The sequence below is a fragment of the Caretta caretta genome, chromosome 12 (genome assembly GCF_965140235.1).
Source record: "Caretta caretta isolate rCarCar2 chromosome 12, rCarCar1.hap1, whole genome shotgun sequence".
NCBI classification, from domain to species: domain Eukaryota; kingdom Metazoa; phylum Chordata; order Testudines; family Cheloniidae; genus Caretta; species Caretta caretta.
The window spans coordinates 43,536,033-43,561,658 of NC_134217.1; the positions used below are offsets into that span (position 1 = coordinate 43,536,033).

At 62.9% G+C, this 25,626-nt stretch overlaps 1 protein-coding gene across 7 annotated transcripts; it reads right to left on the reverse strand.

The window, feature by feature from the left end:
• Positions 1-797: 797 nt before the first annotated feature.
• On the reverse strand, positions 798-23,787 carry DHODH (dihydroorotate dehydrogenase (quinone)). Of its 7 annotated transcripts, XM_075118519.1 has the most exons (12): positions 23,665-23,777; positions 22,126-22,338; positions 21,444-21,643; positions 20,872-20,954; positions 19,970-20,157; positions 19,314-19,427; positions 18,609-18,762; positions 18,365-18,524; positions 3,120-3,205; positions 2,451-2,552; positions 1,979-2,053; positions 798-1,605 (listed from the first exon to the last, which is right to left on the reverse strand). In XM_075118519.1, exons 1-12 carry the CDS (start codon positions 23,680-23,682, stop codon positions 857-859), a joined length of 2,142 nt encoding a protein of 713 aa, XP_074974620.1. In that variant the 5' UTR covers positions 23,683-23,777; the 3' UTR covers positions 798-856. The 7 variants fall into 7 exon arrangements, with proteins under 7 accessions (XP_074974620.1, XP_074974622.1, XP_074974621.1 ...); XM_075118521.1 differs by lacking the exon at positions 22,126-22,338 and having other exon boundaries at positions 23,665-23,787; XM_075118520.1 differs by lacking the exon at positions 1,979-2,053.
• Between the last annotated feature and the right edge of the window lie 1,839 nt (positions 23,788-25,626).

The window sequence follows — 25,626 nt, forward strand, 5'->3', positions numbered from 1 at the left end:
CCATGTTGTGCCCCCCCGTACTGTACCCCCCCGATACTGACCCCCTCTGTGCTGTGCCCCCCTCGTGCTGTGCCCCTCCCGGAAACTGACCCCCCCCTGCATACTGACCCCCTGTGCCCCCGCCCCAGGGTACTGCCCCCCACGCTGTGACCTCCTGCATACTGACCCCCTATGTCCCCACCCCCGCCCAAGGTTACCACCCCCCGTGCTGTGCCCCCCCAGGTACTGACCCACCGTGCTGTGCCCCTTGCCTCCCCCAGGGTACCGCTCCCCCATGCTGTGCCCCACAGATACTGGCCCCCTGTGCTGTGCCCCCAGCCCCCACCCCAGGGTACCGCCCCTGGTGCTGTGCCCTCCTGGTTACTGACCCCCTGTGCTGTGCCCCCCCCCGATACCGACCCTCAGTGCTGTGCCCCCCGCCCCAGGGTACCGCCCCCCTGTGCTGTGCCTCCCCAGATACTGACCCCCCGTGCTGTGCCCCCGGATACTGACCCCCTTGCTTCGTGTTTAACTGTAAGGCTCAGGAAGGAGTTTGGGTCAGTGTCAGGGGTCCAGGCCTTGGAGTGCTGGGGGTAGGGACAGATGGACTGCCTAGAAGGGCACAGCCTGACCCTCCCCCTGGCAGCACCCACAGGCGCCGGGGGTTTGCGCCAGGGGGAAGGGAGGGCAGGGAGCGGAGCAAGGGCAGGTGCTTCAAGCCCTGTGTCCTGCCGCAGGCTGGGAGGGGCTGGTGCTGAATGCCCGGGTGCCCAGGGAGCCCCTTTGGAAACTGCTGAAGAGAGGAGACATGGGCCCGGTGTGAGGAAAGGGTTTTATTGCTCAGGGCTGTGTCCAGGGGCTGGGGCCCAGCCTGGGTTCAGTGTGCAGCCATGGTCTCCTTGATCCAGTCCAAGACACTGAGCATCTGCACATAGACGCCGTACTTGGCAGCTGAGCAGCTGCGGTCAAAGCTGAGGATCCCGGCCGCGTACCAGGTGTCGTCCTCAGGGTCGTGGATGGCAAAGGCGCTGCCGGCGTCCCCGAGGCAGGTGGACTCGTGCAGCTCGCTCATGCCGACGCAGAAGGTGTGGCTGTTCAGCAGTGGCTTCCAGGCGTGTGCCTGGTAGTACGCCTGGCAGCTGACGCTGTCGGCCACAGGCAGCATGACGTACTTGAGGTGCTTTGGGTGCTCCAGGAGGGTGTTCCAGCCCCAGCCAGAGACAAAGCCCACCCTCCCCACCTTTGCATAGTCCTTCTGGGCCAGGCAAATGGGCATCACGGCCTCTCCAATGGGCACCTTGTGCTTGAGCTTGAGCAGGGCCAGGTCCACAGCCCCCGGGAACTCAGGGTGCAGGACAATGAGCTCGACAGCCCCGGCGGGCGTCTCCTTGCCAAGAAAGAGCCGCAGGGTGGGGGCGATTTCATCCAGCGTGCTGTTCTCACTGTGGCCCAGGTAGAGGTTCCTGCCTGTCGTCAGCAGCCACTGGTCGCTGATGAGCGTGGCCCCCGCCGTGTGGTTGTGGTGGCTCAGCAGCCGGCCCTGCCAGGGGAAGCTGTTCTTGGCTGCCATCATGCCCCCAATGATGCGCTGCACCTGTCTGGCCGGGTTCTTGGGCTTCCCACACACTGCAGAGGGCAGAGACCCAGTGTGAGCCTGCCCCTCGCCCTGCAGAGCACAGGCCCCGCACCTCGCCTGGGAGATGGGAGCTCTGCTCCCTTCCACCCACAAGCCAACAAGCAATCTCCTTCCCAGGCCCTGGGCCGGCCGGGGCCTGGTGCCACCATCCAGGGCGAGGTGTGTCACTGGCAGAGGGAACAGCACCCAGAGGGGCGGCTGCCAGAGGGGCCATGGCCGCTGCCTCAGTCTGCAGAAGCTCTGCTTCAGGGAACGCAGCCCCAGCGTCATTGCAAGGGCATGGGGAGCAATGGGAGAGCAGGGCCCCGCCCCTGCCTTGCAAAGAGAACCCTGTGCTCCACTCCGCCCCCACTTCCCACTCACCTGGCTCACAAATGGGCAGCTCCTCTCCGGCTGCTTCATTCAACCACATGTGCTGCTGGCTACATCGGTATAGGCCTTGGGGCCAGAAAACCAGAGTCAGTGTCAGCCGTCCCCAGGCAGGGCACACAGGGCTCTGTGCACTTGCCAGCGGGGGGCAGGGCCCCAGGCATGTGCCCCAGGGGTGGGGGCAGGCCCCATGCGTATCCCCTTGGGGGGCCATGTGTATCCCACACGGAAGGAGGGCAGGGCCCCGTGCATATCCCCTCAGAGGGGGCAGAGCCCGGTATGTATCCCCCACAGAGGCGGGGGGACAGGGCCCAAGGTGTATTCCTCCAGGGTTGTGGGAGCAGAGCCCACATGTGTATCCCCCTAGGGATGGGGGAAGGTCCCATGTGTATCCCCTTGGGAGCAGGGGCGGGCCCTGTGCGTATCCCCCGGGGGTGCACTTCTGCCGATTGTGGGCATATCTCACCGTCACCGCGGCTGCGCAGCTGGTAGTAGGGGTCACACTGGTAGCGGGCCAGGTGCTCCACCTTCCCGTGCTCGATCCCCCTGGGCGCCGGGCAGCTCTGGTCTGGGGCACAGAGAGAACCCTTAGTGAAGTGCCCCCTGCTGGTGAGAGACAGTCCCACCCTTGTCCCCTGCCGGGCACCCCCTCCCTGCCCGAAGGCACCCTGCGCCCAGCCCCTTGCCGGGCACCCCCTCCCTGCCCGAAGGCACCCTGCGCCCAGCCCCCTGCCGGGCACCCCCTCCCTGCCCGAAGGCACCCTGCGCCCAGCCCCTTGCCGGGCACCCCCTCCCTGCCCGAAGGCACCCTGCGCCCAGCCCCTTGCCGGGCACCCCCTCTCTGCCCGAAGGCACCCTGCCCCCAGCCCCTTGCCGGGCACCCCCTCCGTGCCCGAAGGCACCCTGCCCCCAGCCCCTTGCCGGGCACCCCCTCCCTGCCCGAAGGCACCCTGCCCCCAGCCCCCTGCCGGGCATCCCCTCCCAGGCACCCTTCCCCCAGCCCCCTGCCGGGCACCCCCTCCCTGCCCAATCCCACCCTGCCCCCAGCCGGGCACCCCCTCCCTGCCCAATCCCACCCTGCCCCCAGCCCCCTGCCGGGCATCCCCTCCCTGCCCGATGGCACCCTGCCCCCTACCGTTGCCGAGCTGGACTTCGTTGAGGCTGGTGTGGGTGGAGGCGAGGGCCCCCCAGAGCAGGCTGGCGACCAGCAGCATGGGCATCCTGCAGGGAAAGAAGCCGCCATGAGCAGCGAGCCGACCCCTTGCCCTTCTGGTAGGACACAGGACATTGGAATCTCTGTCTAAGGAGCTGGGCCCTCAGCCCCACGCTCACAGCACTGAGGGCTCTGAGCACTGCTGGGCCAGCCTGGAGTGGTGATGAGCTTCCTCCCAGCAGTGTCGTGTAGGAGCAGCCAGGGAGGCAGGGTCTCAGCAGAAGCCAGGTCCTCTGGCACGGCACTGGGGCCAGGTGGGCTGCAGCCCTGCTGCTGCCATTCCCCTCCGTGCCCTCCCTGTGAACAGGAGCAGGGCTCAGGGGTGCTGGGCACAGGCCTGGCAGGCAACGTATCGGAGACGCCCCCTGCTCAACCCTGCCTGAGCCAGGCCAGTCGGCTGGGCCCAGGGCGCACGCACTCACCACATGGTCTTGGCGGCTCCTGCTCCGCCTATGGCTCCTGCTCCAGGTGCAAGGCGCTGGCTGCGAGGGCTCCCTCCTCCTCGCCGCTTTTATCCCAGCCCGCCTGGCCACGGCACCTGCTCTCTGTACAGCCTGACCTTACCAAGGTCAGTGACTTTCCCAGCAGCTGGTGTCTGGCCCGGAGGGGACCCTGGCAGGGAGCTGGGCACTTCTGGATGTCACAGCAAGGGGCGGGGCCTGGGGAGAGTTGGCTGCAGGGCTGCTCTGGGTTCGGCAAGGCCAGACTGGCCCATTGGGCACAGCGCTGGCCTGACACAAGCTGGGGTCAGTGTCCTGTTCCACCACAGATAGGGAGGCCGCTTGCCTGGCATAAAACAGCCGGTCCCCCTCATGGGCGCGCTGGCTCACACCCAAGACTGGGGCAAAACTGGCCATAGCTTTGGCCAGGCTTGGATGGGGACACCACTCCCCCCACCCCAACTCTTAAAGGTGGCACCTGTGTGGCCACCTCGCACACACCACCCTGGGGATGGGCTCTGTCACGGAGTCCCTGGGCGATGCTCTGGAACTGCTCCCCATGAAGCCAGGCAGGACTCTGGGGCAGTCGCCTTTCTGGGAGCAGCCTGTCTGCAGGACACACAGCTCACCCGGCTTCCACCTTCCTGGGTCTGGCCTCGGAGCATTCAGCCTCCTCTGCCCCTCCGTGCACTTCCCACAGCGAGTCCGCCCAGGCGGGGTCCTGGGGAAGCCAGAGGGTCCTGCCCCCCAACTCCGCAGTCAGACGTGACTCTCAGCCAGCCAGTAAAACAGAGGTTTATTAGATGACAGGAACATGGTCTAAAACAGAGCTTGTAGGTGCAGAGAACGGGACCCCTCAGCTGGGTCCATTTTGGGGGGCAGTGAGCCAGACAACCACGTCTGCCCTTCACTCCATGTCCCAGCCAGCCCCAAACTGAAACTCCCTCCAGCCCCTCCTCCTCTGGGCTTTGTCCCTTTCCCGGGCCAGGAGGTCACCTGATTCCTTTGTTCTCCAACCCTTCAGCTCTCACCTTGCAGGGGGGGGGAAGGGCCCAGGCCATCAGTTGCCAGGAAACAGGGTGTCGGCCATTCTCTGTGTCCAGACCCCTGCACACACCTGCCCTCTAGGGCTCTGCAACGACCATACACCCTTACCCCACCCCCTAGAGACTTAAGAACTGCCTAGGGGAAACTGAGGCACCCCCACACTATTCAGAGGAAACATTCGCAAAAAGAAAAGGAGTACTTGTGGCACCTTAGAGACTAACCAATTTATTTGAGCATGAGCTTTCGTGAGCTACAGCTCACTTCATCAGATGCATACCGTGGAAACTGCAGCAGACTTTATATACACACAGAGAATATGAAACAATACCTCCTCCCACCCCACTGTCCTGCTGGTAATAGCTTATCTAAAGTGATCAACAGGTGGGCCATTTCCAGCACAAATGAAACATTAAGAACAGTCCTGCTTCATCACAGGCTAATGCTATTCCTGGAAGCATCAGCCCAGGAACCTGAGTGACCACCTTAGGAGCCGGGTGCTGGTGGTACAGAGCCCATGGCGCTGGGGCAGGGGGAGAGCCAGGGGGCCAGTTCCACGGAGCCCTTGGCCCTGGGCAGGGGGAGCCAGGTGCCGGTGGCACGGAGCCCAAGGTGCCGGGCGGGGGGGAGGAGACGGGTGCCAGTGGCACTGAGCCCTTGGCCCTGGGGGGGGGGGAGCCGGAGGCACTGAGCCCTTGGCCCTGGGGGGGACATTACTCGAACAGCTGGCGCCCTGGGCCTGCTCCACTGAGGGACGAGGGCAGCCTGGCTTTCTCCTGCTTTTCCTGTGGGAAGTGAAGGACTTCCCCATTGCCGCCTGGCCCCTTCCCAGGCCTTGTCCCACCCCCGCTTATCCGCCCCTCGGTCTGTAGGGCAGGAGCGGGCGGGCGGGGGGGGAAGCAGAGGACAGTGTAGGGCAGGGTGGGGAGCAGAGGGCAGTGTAGGGCAGGGTGGGGAGGGGGGGAGCAGAGGGCAGTGTAGGGCAGGGTGCAGGGGGGAGCAGAGGGCAGTGTAGGGGAGGGGGGAGCAGGGGGGAGCAGAGGGCAGTGTAGGGCAGGGTGCAGGGGGGAGCAGAGGGCAGGGTGCGGGGGGGAGCAGAAGGCAGTGTAGGGCAGGGTGCAGGGGGGAGCAGAGGGCAGGGTGCGGGGGGGAGCAGAGGGCAGTGTAGGGCAGGGTGCGAGGGGGGAAGCAGAGGGCAGTGTAGGGCAGGGTGGGGGGGGAGCAGAGGGCAGTGTAGGGCAATGTGCGGGGGGGAGCAGAGGGCAGTGTAGGGCAGTGTGCGGGGGGGGAGCAGAGGGCAGTGTAGGGCAGTGTGCGGGGGGGGAGCAGAGGGCAGTGTAGGGGAGGGGGGGAGCAGAGGGCAGGGTGCGGGGGGGAGCAGAGGGCAGTGTAGGGCAGGGTGGGGAGGGGGGGAGCAGAGGGCAGTGTAGGGCAGGGTGCAGGGGGGAGCAGAGGGCAGGGTGCGGGGGGGAAGCAGAGGGCAGTGTAGGGCAGGGTGCAGAGGGCAGTGTAGGGCAGGGTGGGGAGGGGGGGAGCAGAGGGCAGTGTAGGGCAGTGTAGGGGAGGGGGGGAGCAGAGGGCAGGGTGCGGGGGGGAGCAGAGGGCAGTGTAGGGCAGGGTGGGGAGGGGGGGAGCAGAGGGCAGTGTAGGGCAGGGTGCAGGGGGGAGCAGAGGGCAGGGTGCGAGGGGGGAAGCAGAGGGCAGTGTAGGGCAGGGTGGGGAGGGGGGGAGCAGAGGGCAGTGTAGGGCAGGGTGCGGGGGGGGAGCAGAGGGCAGGGTGCGGGGGGGGAGCAGAGGGCAGTGTAGGGCAGGGTGGAGCAGAGGGCAGTGTAGGGCAGGGTGGAGCAGAGGGCAGGGTGCGGGGGGGGAGCAGAGGGCAGTGTAGGGCAGGGTGCGGGGGGGGAGCAGAGGGCAGGGTGCGGGGGGGGAGCAGAGGGCAGTGTAGGGCAGGGTGCAGGGGGGAGCAGAGGGCAGGGTGCAGGGGGGGAGCAGAGGGCAGGGTGGGAGCAGAGGGCAGTGTAGGGCAGGGTGCGGGGGGGAGCAGAGGGCAGTGTAGGGCAGGGTGCAGAGGGCAGTGTAGGGCAGGGTGCGAGGGGGGGAGCAGAGGGCCCAGGGCTGTATATCCTGTGGCACTGGAGGGCTGAACTGGGGTGGGCCAAGGCCTGGGGGATGAATGTGGGGCAGAGGCTAGTGTAAAGGGGGGAGGTTTGGGGTTGGCAGGTGACACAGGGCAGTTCTGGGGGGGTAGGAAGGAGCCGGGGCAGTGGCAGGGCAGCCTGGGGCAGGGGGGCGGCGGGTGAGGTCCCGGCCCTGGTGGGGCAGCGGGGGGCGGCGGGTGGGGGGCTGATAGGGTTCTTGGAAGAGAACAGGCCATGCTCTGGCGCGCTCGCCCTGGGGCTGGCCGGGGGCCATACAGCCTGGATCCCTGAGCCCTACTTGGCACGATCCTCCAGCCGTGGGGCCCTGGCTGCACACAGGGTCTTCCCCACGCAGCAGGGACCCAGCGGGAACGGCTGCCATGGAGGGCCCTTCCTTCTCCACCCCTTCCCCATCCCTCGGGGGGAGTCAAGGGGGGCAGGGGGCTGCCGCACCCCCTGGCTTGACGGGGGTTCTGTTACAGGTTGGTTTGATGGCCCTCAGCACCCCACAGTACGCGTTGTTCCAGGCCCCCTGGGGGAGCTTGTCCCTCAGCACCCTTCCCTGCCGCGCTCAGACCCACAGAAAACCAAAGGGGGGCACATTTCCCAGCCTCACCCGCTTGAAATGCCCCACCCAGAAATTGTGCACTGCTCAAAACATGATCATGCACCCAGCTCCCCCCATTGCACCAATGCCCCCCACTGGTCCCCTCATGCCCAGCTCCCCCCACAGCAACGGCCCCTCCCCCCACAGTGCCAATGGGGCCTGGCTCTCACCCCCCCCCGTGCCAATGCCCCCCACTGGTTGCCTCAACCGTGGACTGCCAGGGAAGAGCCCCCCTACTGAGCCCCCCAGCACCACCCAGGGTGACCAGCTCTGACTGCTGGGGAGAGCCCCCCTGCTCAGGCCCCTGCAGTAAGTTTTTCGTGCCAGGACTGGGAGCCACTGACCCACAGCCCAAGGCCAGGGCGTTGCAGGCTGGCCTGCTCCCAGGGAACACTGTGTTTCTGCTCCAAGGACTGGGCTGCATCATTAGCATGGGGCTGACCTCTGCCTAGTTCCTCAGCTCAGCCTGGTCAGCGAGTGAGCTGGCTGGGGCAGAGGGGCTCACTGCAGAGGGGGCCTGGGGGGCCATGGAGGCAAGGGGATTCTGGAGGACAGAGCGAGAGCAAGGGGAAGGCCCCGGAGCAGCACTGAAGCTGGGTGCACGTGCAGCAGCCGTAGCACCTGTAAAGTCAGTGGCAGCAGGAGCTTTGGAGCCGAGGATGGGACCCCAATTCTCCCAGAGAGTTTGAGGACAGCAGGCCCGAGCTAGCTTCCACCGCCTGGCACTTGCAGGCCCAGCACCTATAGAGGGTTGAGGGCTGGAGGCTGCGAGCGGCTTGCCCAAGCAAATTTAAGCAGAGAACTGTGCAAGAGAGAAATCTAGGTTAAGAGCAAGTCTTTAGAAGCCTGCAGGAGCTTTTCTGCTGGAGCCAGGAGAGAAGGCCCAAAGGCCTGGGAGCGAGCGTGCGGGGCGACTGGGCAGGGAGTTCAGAAGACAGAAAAGGAGCCTACCAAAAGTCAGGGGTGAGGTCTGTGCAGGAAATGCAGGGGGCCTCAGGCCTGGCACTGGCCCCGCGGCCAGGCACTCGGCCTGATCCCTGGCAGCTCAGCTGGGGACTGTGGGTGGCTGCTGGGCACAAGAACTGCCTCAGAGCATCACTGTGTTCCCCAAACCCTGTCCCAGGTGAGAAGTGGAGATCCCTTCCCCTGGAACAACCTGCCAGGGCTGGCCTCCTGCACCGTGCCCAGGAGAGCAATGGGGCCTGAGGGAGGATCGGGCCATACTCCAAAGTGGGGGGGAGCCCCAGCTTGGCAGAATCTGGCTGAGTTTATGAGGGCTCTCAGCTGTGCCCACCTGCATTTCCCCAGGCTTGTGCCCAGCGTGAGCACACAGGCCCCAAGTCACTCCCAGCCGTGCTTTGTCTACACTTGGACCCACTGCTGGGCCCTTAGGACCACCCCAGGGCTCAGCATCCCCCAGCCCCACACTGGGGCCCTGCAGCCAGCCCTGACTCCCCGAGGGGAGTGCACCAGTTACAAGCCCCCACCCTGCTGGCAGCATCGTCCTGGATTCTTTTTCCCATGTGTCTCCCCCGACACTAGCATGGGAGGACTCTGCCTAGCTGGCGAACATGGACCAGCGCCCTCGGCCAGGGCCAGCTCTCTGGCACGGCCTGCTGCAAGCGTCCCCGGCCCACAGGCATGGCCTGGCTCTTACCAATGCTCTTGGCTGGAAGCTGAAGCTAGACACATTCGGACTGGAACCGAGGTGCACATTCCTACCTGTGAGAGTGATGAACCCTGGGCCAATTCTCCAGCACTGGCCATTTTTAAACTAAGCTGGGATGTCATTCTAGCTCCACTGCAGGGATTAGCCTGTGACAAAGTGGGACTGTTCTTAATGTTTCCTCCGAATATTGTGGGGGTGCCTCAGTTTCCCCTATGAGGTTCTTAAGTATCTAGGTGGTGGGGTAAGGGTGTATAATCACTGCAGAGCCCTAGAGGGCATATGTGAGTTGTCACAGAGTCTCATCCGGGCCATGCTCTGGAACTGCTCCCCATGAAGCCAGGCAGGACTCTGGTGACATCTGCTCTCTGGGAGCAGCCTGTCTGCAGGACACAAAGCTCACCCGGCTTCCACCTTCCTGGGTCTGACCTCGGAGCATTCAGCATCCTCTGCCCCTCTGTGCGCTTCTCACAGCGAGTCCGCCCAGGCGGGGTCCTGGGGAAGCCAGAGGGTCCTACACCCCAACTTCGCAGTCAGACGTGACTCTCAGCCAGCCAGTAAAACAGAGGTTTATTAGATGACAGGAACATGATCTAAAACAGAGCTTGCAGGTGCAGAGAACGGGACCCCTCAGCTGGGTCCATTTTGGGGGGCAGTGAGCCAGACAACCACGTCTGCCCTTCACTCCATGTCCTAGCCAGCCCCAAACTGAAACTCCCTCCAGCCCCTCCTCCTCTGGGCTTTGTTCCTTTCCCGGGCCAGGAGGTCACCTGATTCCTTTGTTCTCCAACCCTTCAGCTCTCACCTTGCAGGGGGGAAGGGCCCAGGCCATCAGTTGCCAGGAAACAGGGTGTCGGCCATTCTCTGTGTCCAGACCCCTGCACACACCTGCCCTCTAGGGCTCTGCAGTGATTATACACCCTTACCCCACCACCTAGATACTTAAGAACTGCATAGGGGAAACTGAGGCACCCCCACAATATTCAGAGGAAACATTAAGAACAGTCCCACTTCGTCACATCTCCCCCCTTCGAGATCGAACTGAGTGGGGTCACTTTACCTGGTGACCTGGGGAAGTTCGAAGCCACCAACGTTTCCATGGATGCCCCAGCATCTCTCCCATTCCTTGGTAGGAGTTACACCAGGCCCTTCCAGTTTCACGCCCTCCTTTAGGTCGGGGGTGGTCGATAGCACTCGCAGGCCGCATGTGGGAAGGTCTATGCAGCCCGTGCCCTTTGGTCACCCCAAAACCCCAGGAGGTCAAACTGGGATTGGGTCTTCTCCCCAACAAGCTGGCCAAACACAGCCACTTGGTTATAGGACTGTTTAACTTTCTTAACAGTTTTCACTTCATCTGAGACCTTCTCAAAGCTATCCACACTGGATCTTTCAACAGGAAAGTCAGTGGAGCCATTCACAACAGAAAATTTCTGGCTGCTAGGAACTGAAACTTTCTTGATTAATTCACTTTCACACCCTTCAGTTGCCGTGAACTGCTTGCAAAGACTCCATGAGGATTCCTTTCCCTAGGGCTTTTCTATGCAACAATTCACCCCTCACAGAAATTCTGCTCTTACCCTCTTCACCTAGGGCTTGCTCTAGAGGAACACTTTCCTGAGCAACAACAGACTCTTTCTGGGTCTCCCTTACATCCAGAATCACCTCTGGCCCATCAGGCGGATTCCTGCACAATCCCCTTTCAGGAAAACTGACAGACTTCCTAGATAAAAGGCTAGACGCATTCTCCTTTCCTTTGCCACATACAAGTTCAGGAATCTTTTCCCTCTTTGCTACAGGTTTCCACACCCTCAGTAGGTAACACAATCAAATCACCTTTCTGCTCTCCTTGTGCCCTGGCTAGGATCTCACCCTGATTAGACAGAGTTGCTGCACCCTTTCCCAACAACACACTAGCTACGGGCAAAATACAAGCACCAGAATTGTCTGGGCTCTGGGATTTTGCATAGACACTAACTGGATGCGACCTAGTAACAGGGCCATTCTCCTGAGCAGACACAAACTTAGGGCCCTTCCCTTCCTGGGCTTTAGCTGAATCCAGAACCAACTCTGAGACAACTGCACGACCCTCAGTCATCACAGGCTGAAAGGCCCCTTCTGTCTGCTCCACAGAGAAAGAAGAGCCGGACACACTTTCTCCTTTCCCAGACACACAGCTTGGGACCTCTTTCCCCTGGTCCCAGCACACAAGGCTGGTCACAGACAAGTGCTTGGAGATCAGGGTAGCTCCCTCCACAGGCAAGTCAATACCCCTGACAGACACAGGCACGTTTCCTTCACTGTCACAATTCTCCACCCAGCTAACAGGTAAGGTCCAGGGACATTCATCTTCCACTCTCCTCGCCTTCCCACCCTGCTGACTAGACACAGCCATCAGCTCACAAGGCTGCCTGGGCTCATCCAGACTTTCCTTACCCAGCACCCTGCTGCTCCCAACAGATCCCCTGCCCTGCCTGTGTCTCTCCCCACTCAGCTGGGGTCTCAGCTCCCACTGTGCTCAGCGCTGCTCTTGCTGTCCCAGTGGGGGTAGGCAGCGAGCTCGCTGCTTTCCTCACTGCATCAGAGCCAGCGTGAGCCCCCTCTCCGGTGTGCAAGGGGGCAGGGAGCATCTCTCTGTCCCACCCAGCCCCAGGGGTCTGGTTACAGGCAGGCAGGTAGCCTGAGCCTAGCCGCTCCTCCCTGCTGCCAGCCAGGTCATCTGCATTTTCACTGACCATTTCCCTCTCCGCGGATTGGTTCCCTGGATTCAAATTCAAACCCTCAGCAGTTACAGGAGCAAGGCCTGGATCCTGCCCCAAAGAGACACAGTCGCCCCACAACAGGGTCTCGCAGCCGATATCCTGGAGAACCCCAATGGCCAGCCAGCCCCACCCCTCCTGGGTCTGCACAGGGATCTGGGCCATAGGCAGGGTGAGGGGCTTCGTCCCTGGGACCCTCACACAGCTCACACAGCCCCTCGGCATCTGGTGAGGCTGCACCCCCCAGGGCCTGACAACAGTACTCTGTCCCAGGATCTCGCCACCCCAGGAATGTCTCCCCATTGACCATCACCTTCCGCTCCCACTGGGGGTCCGAGGGGCCAGAGCCCAGGAAACTCCACACAGACATATAGGTTGGGGTCAGGAGTGGGAGCCTGTGCACCTCCCCACCCATCTGGCTGACAGAGTCTATGGCCTTGGGACCCAGCAAGGGAGCTAGACACCGGGGCTTTTCCGCAGGGTCCCCCTGGTTCAAATCGCCAGCCTGCTCAAAGGCAGTGAGGTGGGCATCCACATCCCCCCCTCCTTAACCAGGGGCAGCAATTTAGTCTCCAGGTTCCCTGCGGAACTGGCCCCCCGGGGTCTATCCCCACTCACCCCTGGGAGGTCCCCTAAGCCTCTCCGCTCCCCCACCGCCAGTTCATGCTGCTGCTGCTTCTGCAGCTGTTTCTCGGGCTCTCGCTGTCTCTCACAGTCCTCTTGCTCTCTTGGACTCAGCTCCAATCCCGTCCGTCTCCGATCCCCCGATGGGGAACCTGATCGTGAAGACCCCCATCTGGTCCTGGACAGGAGTCTTGGCGATGCCTGGCTCCCACTCCAGCTGCTCCCAGATCCTGCTATAGCCCCATTTGGGGTCAGGAATCTGTTCCTTAGAGCGGGCATCCTCCTCCAGCTGCAAGATGAACTGTGCTTTGGTGAACTTTCCAGTGCTCAACCCTCTCTTTCTGCACAGAACTACAAAGTCCTTCTTCAGGAGACAGTGACAGACCATCACTCCGCTCTTCCCAAGTTGTTGTGGACTCACAGGCCTGTGTGCTCTCAGCTCCCCACAGTTTCCAGGGAGAACCCCTAGTGTGCCAGCCCTTCTCGAGGTCACCACCTCTTTGCCAGGGTCGAGCTGCAGACTCCTCTGCCCCTGGGACCACCCGCTGCAATCCCCCAGGGGACCCTGTTACTGCTAAAGTCCTTCTCTCTCGTCACACACTTCCAGGGGTTAACCACCCCCTGAAACCGTCTCTCTCTGAATCTTCAGCACGCCTGCTCCCCGTCAATCCCCCTTCGTTTTACTGCTCCTCAGTCACTTACTGCAGGAAGCACTGTCCACAGGGTGCAGTAGATCCCACCGCTTCCACCAGTTGTCACGGCGTCCCTGGGCGATGCTCTGGAACTGCTCCCCATGAAGCCAGGCAGGACTCTGGGGCAGTCTCCTTTCTGTGAGCAGCCTGTCTTCAGGACACAAAGCTCACACCTTCCTGGGACTGACCTCGGAGCATTCAGCATCCTCTGCCCCTCTGTGCGCTTCCCACAGCGAGTCCACTCAGGCGGGGCTCCTGGGGAAGCCAGAGGGTCCTGCACCCCAACTTCGCAGTCAGACGTGACTCTCAGCCAGCCAGTAAAACAGAGGTTTATTAGATGACAGGAACATGGTCTAAAACAGAGCTTGTAGGTGCAGAGAACGGGACCCCTCAGCTGGGTCCATTTTGGAGGGCAGTGAGCCAGACAACCACATCTGCCCTTCATTCCATGTCCCAGCCAGCCCCAAACTGAAAACCCCCTCCAGCCCCTCCTCCTCTGGGCTTTGTTCCTTTTCCGAGCCAGGAGGTCACCGGATTCCTTTGTTCTCTAACCCTTTAGCTCTCACCTTGCAGGGGGGAAGGGCCCAGGCCATCAGTTGCCAGGAAACAGGGTGTCGGTCATCCTCTGTGTCCAGACTACTACACACACCTGCCCTCTAGGGCTCTGCAATGATCATACACCCTTACCCCACCCCCTAGATACTTAAGAACTGCTTAGGGGAAACTGAGGCACCCCCACAATATTCGGAGGAAACATTAAGAACAGTCCCACTTCGTCACATAGCCTCAGGCCGGTCTCCAGCCTGTGCTAGGCAGGGGTCAGACTCGATGATCACCATGGGCCCTTCCGGCTTGGAATCCATGAACATACCCGACAGTTTCCACACCGCCTGTTTGCGGCTGGAGCAGATGCTACATCCTAGCAGCCTCAGGTCCCAGGCTGGAGAGAATTCACCCAACTGCCCTGGACCTGAGGCCGGGGACCTGCCCTGCTTCAAACACCATGCCCCATAGCTTGGCTGTGGTTCTTAGGGCGAAGGGCAGGCACTGGCCCAGCCTGTTCGGTGGGGGACGCAGGCTTGAGGTGTGGCTGGTCAGAGCTCAGCAGGGGTAGATCCAACTCCTCAGCCTGCTGGCCCCATGCTCTCTGGCCTCCCCGTAACCATGGGGTTGCCCCACAGGCTACAGCATCCAAGCCAGGAGGGGAGTTAGTGATGCCCCTACTGATAGCACTGGAGTAGGCTCCCTATGGTGCCCTTCAGTGGGGTGTCTCCAAAGGAGACAATTGGGATCATTTAGTGCAGTGCATCAGGAGAGAGGGATCCACGTTCACCAGCGAGGCCATGCTAGTAAATTGCAGAACATAAGAACCAGGGGGACAGGCCATGAAATCAAAAGGCAACAAACCACTGATAGGAAAGTTAGCCTGTGGAACTCACTGCCACAAGAAATCTGGGCCCCAGGCTCAGGAGGATTTAAGACAGGATTAGAGGCGTTTGTGGGAGAGAACATCCAGCATTACCTTCAACCAGTCAGAATAAGCCAAGCCGTAAGCCTGCTCCTGGCCTGAGGAATAGGGAGCTGATGGGCTCAGATACCCCCTCCAGGTGCTCCACTGGGACCACACCAGGGCTTCCCCCACAGCAGCTAGCACCAGCCTGGCCCCAGCAAGGTGCGGTACCAGGCCAGGCTCCCCACAGAGCCCCCAGCAACGGCATGGGGAGGCAGTGTGAGGCACTGCAGCAGCCAGCACGGCGACACCCCTCTGCACCAGGGCCTGGAACAAGCCCCTGCCTCCCGCCAGGTCCCCGCTCTCGCAGGGGTCACATCACAGCCAGACGCGGGGGGAGGGAGGAGGTGGAGCCAGCAGCCTGCCCTGCTCAGAGATCACGGAGGGATGGACACAGGACACCAGCTAGCTGGACCTGGGGGTGCTGACCCTGGACTGATAGACACAGTCGTCCCCCATCAATGGTCTCTGACCTGGCCTGTTGATCTGTCACCCTCCAGCAACAGTGGGGCTGGTCCCTGAAACAGGCTGCGGGCAGCTCCTGCCTGTCTGTCCAGTGACGCCGTGCACGTCAGTGCGTGGGAGAGGGGGCAATGCCCCATGCCTGCACAGCTGGGTGGGTCGGGGCCAGTGCTGACAGCAGCAGGCAGCAGGCTGCCATTAGCTCATGGAGACATTTGCACAGGAGGGTGTGCCCAGGGGCAGATAACAAGCAATGGGGGGAAGGGAAGACCCAGCTCATACCAGCCTGGCACCCACTATTAAAACACCCATTGGCACCAGAGCAGAGCCCCCCGGGGCAGAAGAGCCAGGAGGCTGGCCAGTGCCACCCACCCTCCCAGCCACTGCCAGTGCCATCCTGCCCGCACTCTAGGCAGGCCTGGGTGCTACGGGAACTTGACAGATTCTAGACAGGCCCCGAGACATCACCCCTACAGGACACTCTGAACGTGCTCCAGGGCAGAGCCCCCTCCCCTCCTGCTGGGACAGCCAAACCCCCCGCCCCTCCCACCAGTGGGGGACAGGTCCGCAGGAGCATTCCCTACTCAGCACAGCCCTACAGCTGCGCCTAGGTGAGAGCTGCAGGAGGCAGGACCAGAGCTGGGATGAGCAGCCAGCAGGGATCCTCATCTGCCAGCAGAAACCTGAGCTCCTCCCTGGGCAGTATAGCCTACAGGGCTATCCTGCCTCTATCTCTTTTCTTATAGGTTTCTTATGGTTTTAATTATTTGTTTTATTATAATAGGCTTACAGGTTTATATTAAAGTAGTTTGGCTGTAATGCAAGGGACCTACAGGCCACATCCTGCATGTTGAGCTAAGGCAAAGTTAGCAAACATAAGTCTAGGACCTTTCACCTAGATAGAAAGAAACAAAATAACTGGGAGGGAAAAAACAACAAATGTAAAAATAATCAAATGTAATTAATATGTACAAACATACCAGCCTGTGGAGTAAGTGTGCCCCAACCTTTTGCTGGGTAAGAAAACTAGGTTTAAAGAGAAAAGAAGGGCTCAACCACCCATGCCTCATAAAGGGGGTAGCCCACCATGCCAAGGAAGTGTCTAGGCCTCTAAGCGTCTAAGTGTTTTTTGTACTTGCTTTCTAAATTTTCTAAGCTCCAAGCTTCTTTGTTTTACTAATCTATTTGTCTGTAAATTCTTAATGTTAAGTTTTAAGTCAGTTAGTCCAACTCTTAGCTCTAGCTTCTTCTAAGCTCTGCACCACCCACTCAAGAATTAAGAAACCTAAACCTAAACTCTCTTGGCATGCCAGTCTCTTACCACCCAGTTATCAAGAAAAGGTGTAAGTATATGAATCAAAAGCCGGATAGTATATAATACCATATGTATCTTTAAAAGTACTGCATCTGTCATTCTAATTTAACCATTTAATTACCAATTATTATTCCATTTATCTCAAAAAAAGTCAAGACTGTATTGGTCTCAGTATAAGCATCTTGTCATACCCCCAAGGGTCCTTTGCAAACTCTGTACAGCCCGATTCTGAAACAAAAACCCCATTATCTTCTAGTCAGATGAACTGGCAAGCCTATAACCCATATTAGCCAAATTAATCATATAGCCTCCTAAAAATCAGGCAACCGCAGGGCAGCAGGCCCCGCCTGCAGCTGGCAGCAGCTGAGCAGAGCCCAGCCCAGCCCCCAGGCAGCCCCTCAGCCAAGCCACCCTGCTCCAGGCCACAGGCTAGAACTGCTGCTGTGGTACCTGCATAGCCCCATGAGCGGCCAGAGCCAGCCTGGGGGGACTGTAGGGAATCCAGAACCAATGCTCCAGCCCCCAGGGCAGCTGGGGGTGAGAGCCACAAGCCCCCCCCCCCCCCCCCCACACACACACACACAAAAAAAGGGATGCGAGACTGAACGAGCAGCAAGTTTATTGACAGTCCAGTGAGAAGCCAGGCCCAGGCAGGGCTCTTAGCCCTGCCCCAGTCTCCTTCAGTTGCAGCCCCCTGCCAGCCAGTCCTGGGGAGCAGCACAGACATCTATGGCCAGGGAGGCAAAGTCAAAACCAGAGCCCGGGGCAGATGCCAAGCCAGCACTCAGGCAGGGCCCTGCAGGCCAGCGAGGGCTGGGCTGAGGCAGCAGCATGGAGCAGGGCTGCCAGTGATGCTGCTTGGGGCACTGCCTGACCCAGCTGGCTCCATGAACAGCATGGCCAGGGCTCCATCAGGCTCAAGGCCTTGTGCACCCACATGGGGGGTGGGGAGGAGGCGAGTCCCTTCGCAGGCAAATGGCAAAGAGCTTCCCCCTTGGAGAAGGGGAGCAGGGACTTGGCACCACCCCAGCGCCAGCAGCATGCCAGGCCTCGTGCGTCACAGCTTCGTAGGGCAGGGACCCCGACCTGCAGCTGCTCAGGACTGGCAAGGGTCAGCCCAGCCCCACACTGCCAGCACTGCTCAGCAGAGACATCTGGGAGCAGCTCCCTGCCCAGGCCTTGCTTAGGTCCCTCCACGCAGGGCAGCTGGGAGCCTTCTCCACATGCCCAGGGCAGCACTGGTACAAAGACCACGAGCTCCCCATGACCCCATTAGCCCGCTCACTGGACAGGGGCTGGGGTCTCTCTACGTCATTCGACCCCTCCCATGTTCTGCACAGGGGATGACTCAGTCCAGAGACTCCTGACTGGCTCACACCTGGGAGGTACCAACCATTGTTCCCAGGGCACTGCAGCTTCTCTAGGCTGGGGCATCCAGGGGCGGTGCAGAGAGCCCTATCCACAGCCCCACACGCCCGTCAGCACCGATGATCCGCTCCAACAGCTTCTGTGACGCTCTGAAACCCCTGCTCCCTAAGCCAAGAACAAACAGCTGTGAGCACTCCCCCGAGGCTCAGTCCGGCGCTCCCGCCCCCCAGCCCAGGAACAGGTCCTCCCAAACGAGCTATGCTCTGGCCCCTGTCCTGGGCTAACCCCAGCACAGAGCATAGCTCCGCTTGCAACACAAGCCTGCTGGACCCACGGGTCACAGCTGCCCAGCATCCCAAGGCATGGGGCCTGCAGGACGCAGCCAGCGAGAGCCCTCGGCAGGCCTGGTGCCTGTCGGCCATGAGGCCTTTCAGACCCAGCACCTCCCACACCACTGGGGAGGCAGGCACAGAGCCGTGGCTATGACGGAAGCCCACCCCCCCGTACACAGACCACCGCTGGGGAGCAGCCCAGCCCTCACTCACCTCAGCAGCACCTCCAGTTCCCGTTTCACCATGCTCACCACAGGGGGCCCCTGGTAGGTGAGCGCCGTGTACATCTGCACCAGAGAGGCCCCAGCCCGGATCTTTTCCAGCGCGTCCTGCCCGCTGCTCACCCCGCCCACGCCAATGATGGGCACCTTCCCTAGGAGCAAGGGTGGGCATTAGAGGCGGATGGAGCACCTGGCCTGGGGCTGGCGGAGCGGGTGGGGCGGTGGCACTGAGTTACCTTGGGTGAGGGCATACATCTCGTGGACGGTCTGCGTGGAGAGCGCTCGCAGGGGCCGCCCGCTGAGGCCGCCGGGCTCCGCGCGCAGGGTGCCCCGCAGGCTGCTGGGACGGCTGGTGGTGGTGTTGGTGACGACCAGCCCATCCACACCTAGCTGAGACACCGAGGGGACATGATGGCAGCAGAGCTCCAGGCCCCTGCCGCATCTTGTGCCAGCTCGGCCAGCCGCCCTCACAGGGGCGCCAGAGCTAATGGGGAGCAAGCAGCAGAAGCCTGCTGGCGACCGGCTGCCCGAGCAGCCTAGCACAGCAGCCACCACCGGCATCAGAGCCAGCAGCTCCTGGCGGGGACTGGGGAGGACCTGCCCCTGGGTGCAGCCGGTCAGCAGTGAGACACGGCCCCATCCATCGCCCGCCCTCTGGCCAAAGCCATTTGACTGCAGCCTGCTCCGTGCCCCAAGCTGGAGCTCCTGGCTGGGACACCCTCCCCTTGTTCAGCCTGCACTTCTCTTGTCCCAGCCCCTTTCCCCTAGTGACTCCCCCACGCTCCAGGCCCCTGCAGACAGGTATGTCCCCCACCAGGGCTACCACTTCACCCCTTCCCTGCACTCTCCCCTAAGCCCCCCACTCTGCCCCCTCCCTCGGGCGCAGCAAGGCCTGTGCTGGGCAGCAGGTGCCGCCCCAGAGCTACCTGCCCACTACCTACCTCGGTCACCGTGCTGGCTATGTCCTGCTTGTCCTGGGCAGTCAGGTCAGGGGCAATCTTCACCAGCACGGCCGGCTTGCGCTCACACCTCAGGGCATCCCTCTCCTCCAGCACCTGCAGGGACGACACCAGTGCCAGGAGCTGCTGCAGTAAGTGACATGCCAAGGGAGACACCCACGCTGTCCAGAGCCCCCGCCCCCCCCGCACTGGTGTTACAAAGGCTCAACAAGCTGGGTGGGGTGGCAAGGTCAGCGCCCAGGGAGGAAATGGAGGGGGTACATCAGAGCAGCACAGAGACGTCTCTGGGGAGCAGGGGAAGAATCCCAAAGGCACAGCCAGAATTGGGGAGAGTAGAGACACAGACAATGCTGCTGCCTAAAGGGAGGAGGGAAGAGCTTGGGATGAATCCCCTCCTCAGGGCCACAGCACAGCCCCCATGCCTTCCAAAGTGAGACGCCCAGCCCCCCACCGAGTCCCAGCTCCCTGCCCATCTGCTGCTCTGCAGAGCCCCCCCCGAAAACGGCTACCTCCAGCTCAGACAAGCGCTGCGCGAAAGGGCTGGCAGCCGGAGCAGCGAGGGGAGCACCCGGCACCGCCATGCTGCACCAAGGAACACCAGGGCAGGTGCCGCAGGCTGGCCTGGGACAGTCACCCACCTTGGCCAGCAGCCGGCGCAGCTCAGCTTTGCCCTGCAAGTCCCGCAGCCCCGGCGTGTTTGGACTGGACACATTCACCACCAGGTAGTCGGCCAGCGGGCCCAGCGTCCGGACCCCATCCACATAATCTGCCACCGCATCTGCTGAGCCCTTGTTCTTACCCAGGTTTATGCCGAGGGGAATCCCAGCTGGAACACACGTGTGCCACTCAGAGAGGCAGGAGCGCCTGCCTCACCACCTGTCCGCGTCCCCAGCCAGGCCACCCCAGAGACGGCAGCACAGCTGCAAGCACATGCCCTGCTAGCTGCTGCTGGACCAACCCCAGAACGTGCAGGGCCCAGGCCGGGCACCAGGGACGCAGCTGTGCCGGGCCAGGTTTGGAGGAGAGTCCGAACGCAGGCAGCTGCTCTGCACCATGCCAACACCATGGCTAGCTGAGGGTGGCCATGCCGGTGCCAGGCCAATGGCGGAGAATTCCCTGCACTCACCAGGCCCCTCAGCACTGCCCCATCCCTGATGCACAGGGGTCCCAGTGACACCAGTGCCCGCCCCCTGCTGGGGAGCACAGGAATTGCTGTAGCAGGTCACACCCCCACACATCAGGCTAGCCAGGGTCCCCATCCCCCCCCCCAAAAGCAGGCAGTAATGACCAGAGCTGAAGGCGTGAGACTCTGCGGATGGGCAGTTACGGAATGGCCTGCTATGAAATAGCAAAGCTCTCCTGAGCCATCGCCCTTATGGCCTTCCTTGTTATCCCAACATCAAATCCCCTTCTGAATCCCATCACGCCCTTGGGCTCAGCGATATCTTGTGACAGTGAGTTCCACAGGCTAACAACTGACTGCTATAGCACTCTCCCTTGTAACCTTGTTAAGGATTTTCATGATAGCAAGGAGTTTTACCTTCCGTGAGCTGGAGCTGCACTCCCTGCCGGGCCCGAAGCCTACACTCCACAGCGGCATGTCCATGGCTGTTAAAGCCGTATCTGCGCGGGAACAAGGAGAGGGGTCAGCAAGCAGCACGGAGCTGGGCTGGAATCACTCCCACCAAGGAACAATATGCCAGGAAAGGGAGGCCCTCGGTCTCCTTGTGGGACACAGGGGGCTGCTGGCTGCCAGGCCTGGGGCCACAAGACACTTACCTAGAGGGGAAAGCTGCGGCTCCGAGCCCTCCAGGGCTCTGCCCAGCAAGAGATATAGGATGGCAACAGATACCTCTGCTTACTGCCCAGCCACAACACCCTACCCCCACAGGTCACCTGCCCCTCCCACCTCACCCACAGCCAAGGCCCACTGGCTTGCCCCACCCTCAGTCTCCTCCCAGCCTCGTCTCTGGCCTTACTCTCTTTTGCTGCAGGACAATGGAGGTGGGGTAGGGAAAAAATGCCCACCCCCACTGCTCCGGGCAACACCTAGAGGCAAACATGGGATTCCCCTCCCTCCCCCCGTGACAGCAGCCTCTAACCCCAGCCTACCTGTTAATGACAGCCTGGTCCTCTGGCAGCCGGAAGACCCGGGGTTTGGGGTTCCCTTCCTGAGGCTGTGGGGTGACACTCCCCACTTCCACGAAGCCAAATCCAAGCTTGGAGAGCCCATCCACGGCTTCCCCGTGCTTGTCAAAGCCGGCGGCCAGGCCCACTGGGTTCCGGAACCTCCGTCCCAGCACACGCACCTCCTGGGAGAGCAAGTGAGGCCCCATGACCCCCCTCACTCTGCACAGCGACTGGCCCGGGGCCAGGGCCCAGCTGCGGGCCAGTCATGAGAGCAGCCCAGATAGGTTATTGGGCGGGGGGCGGAGGTTGACCATCCACAGCCCGAACGAGAAGGTGGGTCCCTCGCTCACTTGGTCTAGCCCAACCTCCAGCAGGCTGCCCCACACTCAGCAGGGGCAGAGCCCCACAACAGCCAGCCCCCTCCCCCACGGTGACGGGCTCCAGTCCCAAGCCCCCGGGGGTGCAGCTGGCAGAGCAGGGATAGCTCAGCTCCCGGGGACATCACCTTCCCCCAGAGCCACTGGGGCATCCCACCAGCTCTGACGTGGGGTAGGTTCTGGGGCCAGGCGCACGCCCCACATATCCCACCCGGGGGTGATGGGGCAGCCCCCGGGGGGCTCAGACGGGCAGATAGCGTCCCGCGGAGCCCGTGGGAGGGACGCACCAGCATGGCCGAGTCACGCTGGGCCATGCGGGGCAGGACCCCCAGGCTGAGCAGGCGGATGGCGAGCAGGTGGGCGGTCTCGGGCCCCAGCAGCCGCTGCAGCCCCGGCATCAGGCACTCAGCGTAGAACCGCTCCTCGCCCGCAGCCACCAGGTACGAGGCGCAGAGAAGGCCGCCCCCGCCCAGCACGGCCATGGCCTCCCGGAGTCGCTGCTGCAAGGCAAGAGCTGTCAGTTCCCTCCCCCCGAGTGCTCCCCCCGGCCCCGCCCCACTCCCCTCCCAGAGTGCACCCCCCTGCTCCCCCTCCCCTCCTCTGCTCCCACCCCCGAGTGCTCCCCTGCTCCCCCCGGCCCCGCCCCGCCCCACCCCACTCCCAGAGTGCTCCCCCCTGCTCCCCCCGAAAGTGCTCCCCCTCCCCTCCCCTGCTCTGCTCCCACCCCCGAGTGCTCCCCTGCTCCCCCCGGCCCCGCCCCGCCCCACCCCACTCCCAGAGTGCTCCCCCCAGCCCCACCCCACTCCCCTCCCAGAGTGCACCCCCCTGCTCCCCCTCCCCTCCTCTGCTCCCACTCCCGAGTGCTCCCCTGCTCCCCCCGAGTGCTCCCCCCAGCCCCGCCCCACTCCCCTCCCAGAGTGCACCCCCCTGCTCCCCCTCCCCTCCTCTGCTCCCACTCCCGAGTGCTCCCCTGCTCCCCCGGCCCCGCCCCACCCCACTCCCAGAGTGCACCCCCCTGCTCCCCCTCCCCTCCTCTGCTCCCACCCCCGAGTGCTCCCCTGCTCCCCCCGAGTGCTCCCCCCAGCCCCGCCCCACTCCCCTCCCAGAGTGCACCCCCCTGCTCCCCCTCCCCTCCTCTGCTCCCACCCCCGAGTGCTCCCCTGCTCCCCCTGGCCCCGCCCCGCCCCACCCCACTCCCAGAGTGCTCCCCCCTGCTCCCCCTCCCCTCCTCTGCTCCCACCCCGAGTGCTCCCCCCTGCTCCCCCGCAAAGTGCTCCCCCTCCCCTCCTCTGCTCCCACCCCCGAGTGCTCCCCTGCTCCCCCCGAGTGCTCCCCCCCGGCCCCGCCCCACCCCACTCCCAGAGTGCACCCCCCTGCTCCCCCTCCCCTCCTCTGCTCCCACCCCGGAGTGCTCCCCTGCTCCCCCCAGCCCAGCCCCACCCCAGAGTGCTCCCCCCTGCTCCCCCGCTCCCCCCGGCCCCGCCCCACCCCACTCCCAGAGTGCACCCCCCTGCTCCCCCTCCCCTCCTCTGCTCCCACCCCCGAGTGCTCCCCTGCTCCCCCCGAGTGCTCCCCCCAGCCCCGCCCCACTCCCCTCCCAGAGTGCACCCCCCTGCTCCCCCTCCCCTCCTCTGCTCCCACCCCCGAGTGCTCCCCTGCTCCCCCCGGCCCCGCCCCGCCCCACCCCACTCCCAGAGTGCTCCCCCCTGCTCCCCCTCCCCTCCCCTCCCCTCCTCTGCTCCCACCCCCGAGTGCTCCCCTGCTCCCCCCGGCCCCGCCCCGCCCCACTCCCAGAGTGCTCCCCCCACCCCCGGCCCCCCCCTCACCCGCAGCGGCGCCCCCATCCCGCGGGCCGGCCACCCACAGGCCACGCGACCTCCAGCACGTCCAGAACCGGAGCCCTCTGATAGGCTGAGGGCCCAGCCAATCGCGGCCGAGCCCGAGGGCGGGGCCCCGCCTCCACACAGCCTGTGAGCACGCGCGATAGAACCCAGGCGTCCGGGCCCCGCCCCCTTCCCCACCAGACCCGCCCCCTCCCAGAGCTGGGGCTAGAACCCAGGAGTCCTGCTCCCGCACCCCCGCTCCCACCCCCACCCCTCTCCGGAGCCGGGACAGAACCCAGGCGTCCGGGCCCCGCCCCCTTCCCCACCAGACCCGCCCCCTCCCAGAGCTGGGGCTAGAACCCAGGAGTCCTGCTCCCGCACCCCCGCTCCCACCCCCACCCCTCTCCGGAGCCGGGACAGAACCCAGGCGTCCGGGCCCCGCCCCCTTCCCCACCAGACCCGCCCCCTCCCAGAGCTGGGGCTAGAACCCAGGAGTCCTGCTCCCGCACCCCCGCTCCCACCCCCACCCCTCTCCGGAGCCGGGACAGAACCCAGGCGTCCGGGCCTTCATCCCAGGGTTAGGCTGGCGCCGTTCTGGAAGGGAGCTGCGCCCCCTGGCCCTGGCCTGTGTCTTGGGGACGTGGGGCAGGGCCTGTCCTGGCTCTGTGGGCGCAGCACGTGGCCCAGTGGGGTCCTGCTCCGTGCCTGGGGCCCTCGCTGGGCGGGAATACAGAGACTGCGGATGGGCAGCCCCATGCCAGGCGTGCAGCCCACTCCGGCCCGCCCTGAATGCTCTCGCGGGTTCCTTTCCTCACGGACGACCCCTGGATGAGGGAAGCTACTGGCTGCCCCGGCCCCCTGCCCTAGACGGGAGGCCACCTCCCAGAAGGGAGCGCCGGGCTGCGGCCACGCCTGGGTGTGGACGTTCACAGGGTGCAATGGGGCACAGCAAACCCCTGCAGGCTCAGGGCCCTGCTGTTCTACAGCCATGCCAGTCGCGGCTGCTTATTCACAGGTGCACACGAGGCCGGAGGAGACGACGTCTCAGGATTTTACACCCCGGTGCCCTCCCCTCTCTGCCCATGTGAATCTGCCCCCAGGAGAAACTGTACATCTCTAGCCTGCTTAGTGCTGTCTGGTGATGCAAATGCCAAGCCATGAGCAAACTTGCCAAGCATCTGAACCCCCCCATTGTCTAGGGATGGGGTGTGGATGAGGGTGAGATTCAGGCCAGAGGAGACAGGGGTGCTGGAGTGCCATGTTCCCCGGGGGCCCCTTTCTATCTCAGCACCGCTACCTGCCAGCCATCTCTCTAGGCACTGTCGCTGAGTCTTCCCTGGCTACCTCGCAAAAGCTATTGTGGGCATGGCAGGGAGGCTGGTGTGGGGCACACACCCCTCAGCATCGACACTGCCAGAGTTTGGTGCCAAACTGGTGGGGGTAGGTGGGGGAGGGGAAGCTGAAGAGATGGTCACCCCAGGTTACAGCCAAAGAGCACTAAGCAACTGAAAGAAGTGTCCAGAAGAAGGAAAACCTGTTTCTATGGCCTTTGTGGAGCTCACAAAGGGCTTTGACCTGCTGAACAGAAAGAGCCTTTTTCAACTGCTCAAGAGAACTGGGCCCTCCCGTCCTCATCAGTCTGGTTCAAGCCTTCCACGCAGGCTGCAGTCCAGTATGATAGTGGTCAGTCTGGCAGCTTTGAAATCCATAGTGGTGTCAAACAGGGCAGTGGTTTGGCACCAACACTTTTCAGTTTATTCTCTCTGCTGCTTTGTCAGACTCTCTCTCTGCTAGTATAAAGGGTGTCCATCTTCATACAAGCTCAGCTGGAAAACCCTTCTTCATTGCACATCTGAGAGCAGAAGGCGAAGTTAAACGCCTGCAGACAGGAGAACGTCTATTCGCCAGTGACTCAGCGCTCATCGTGTGTCGTGAAGAGGCGCTCCAGCAGCTTTATGCTAGCTT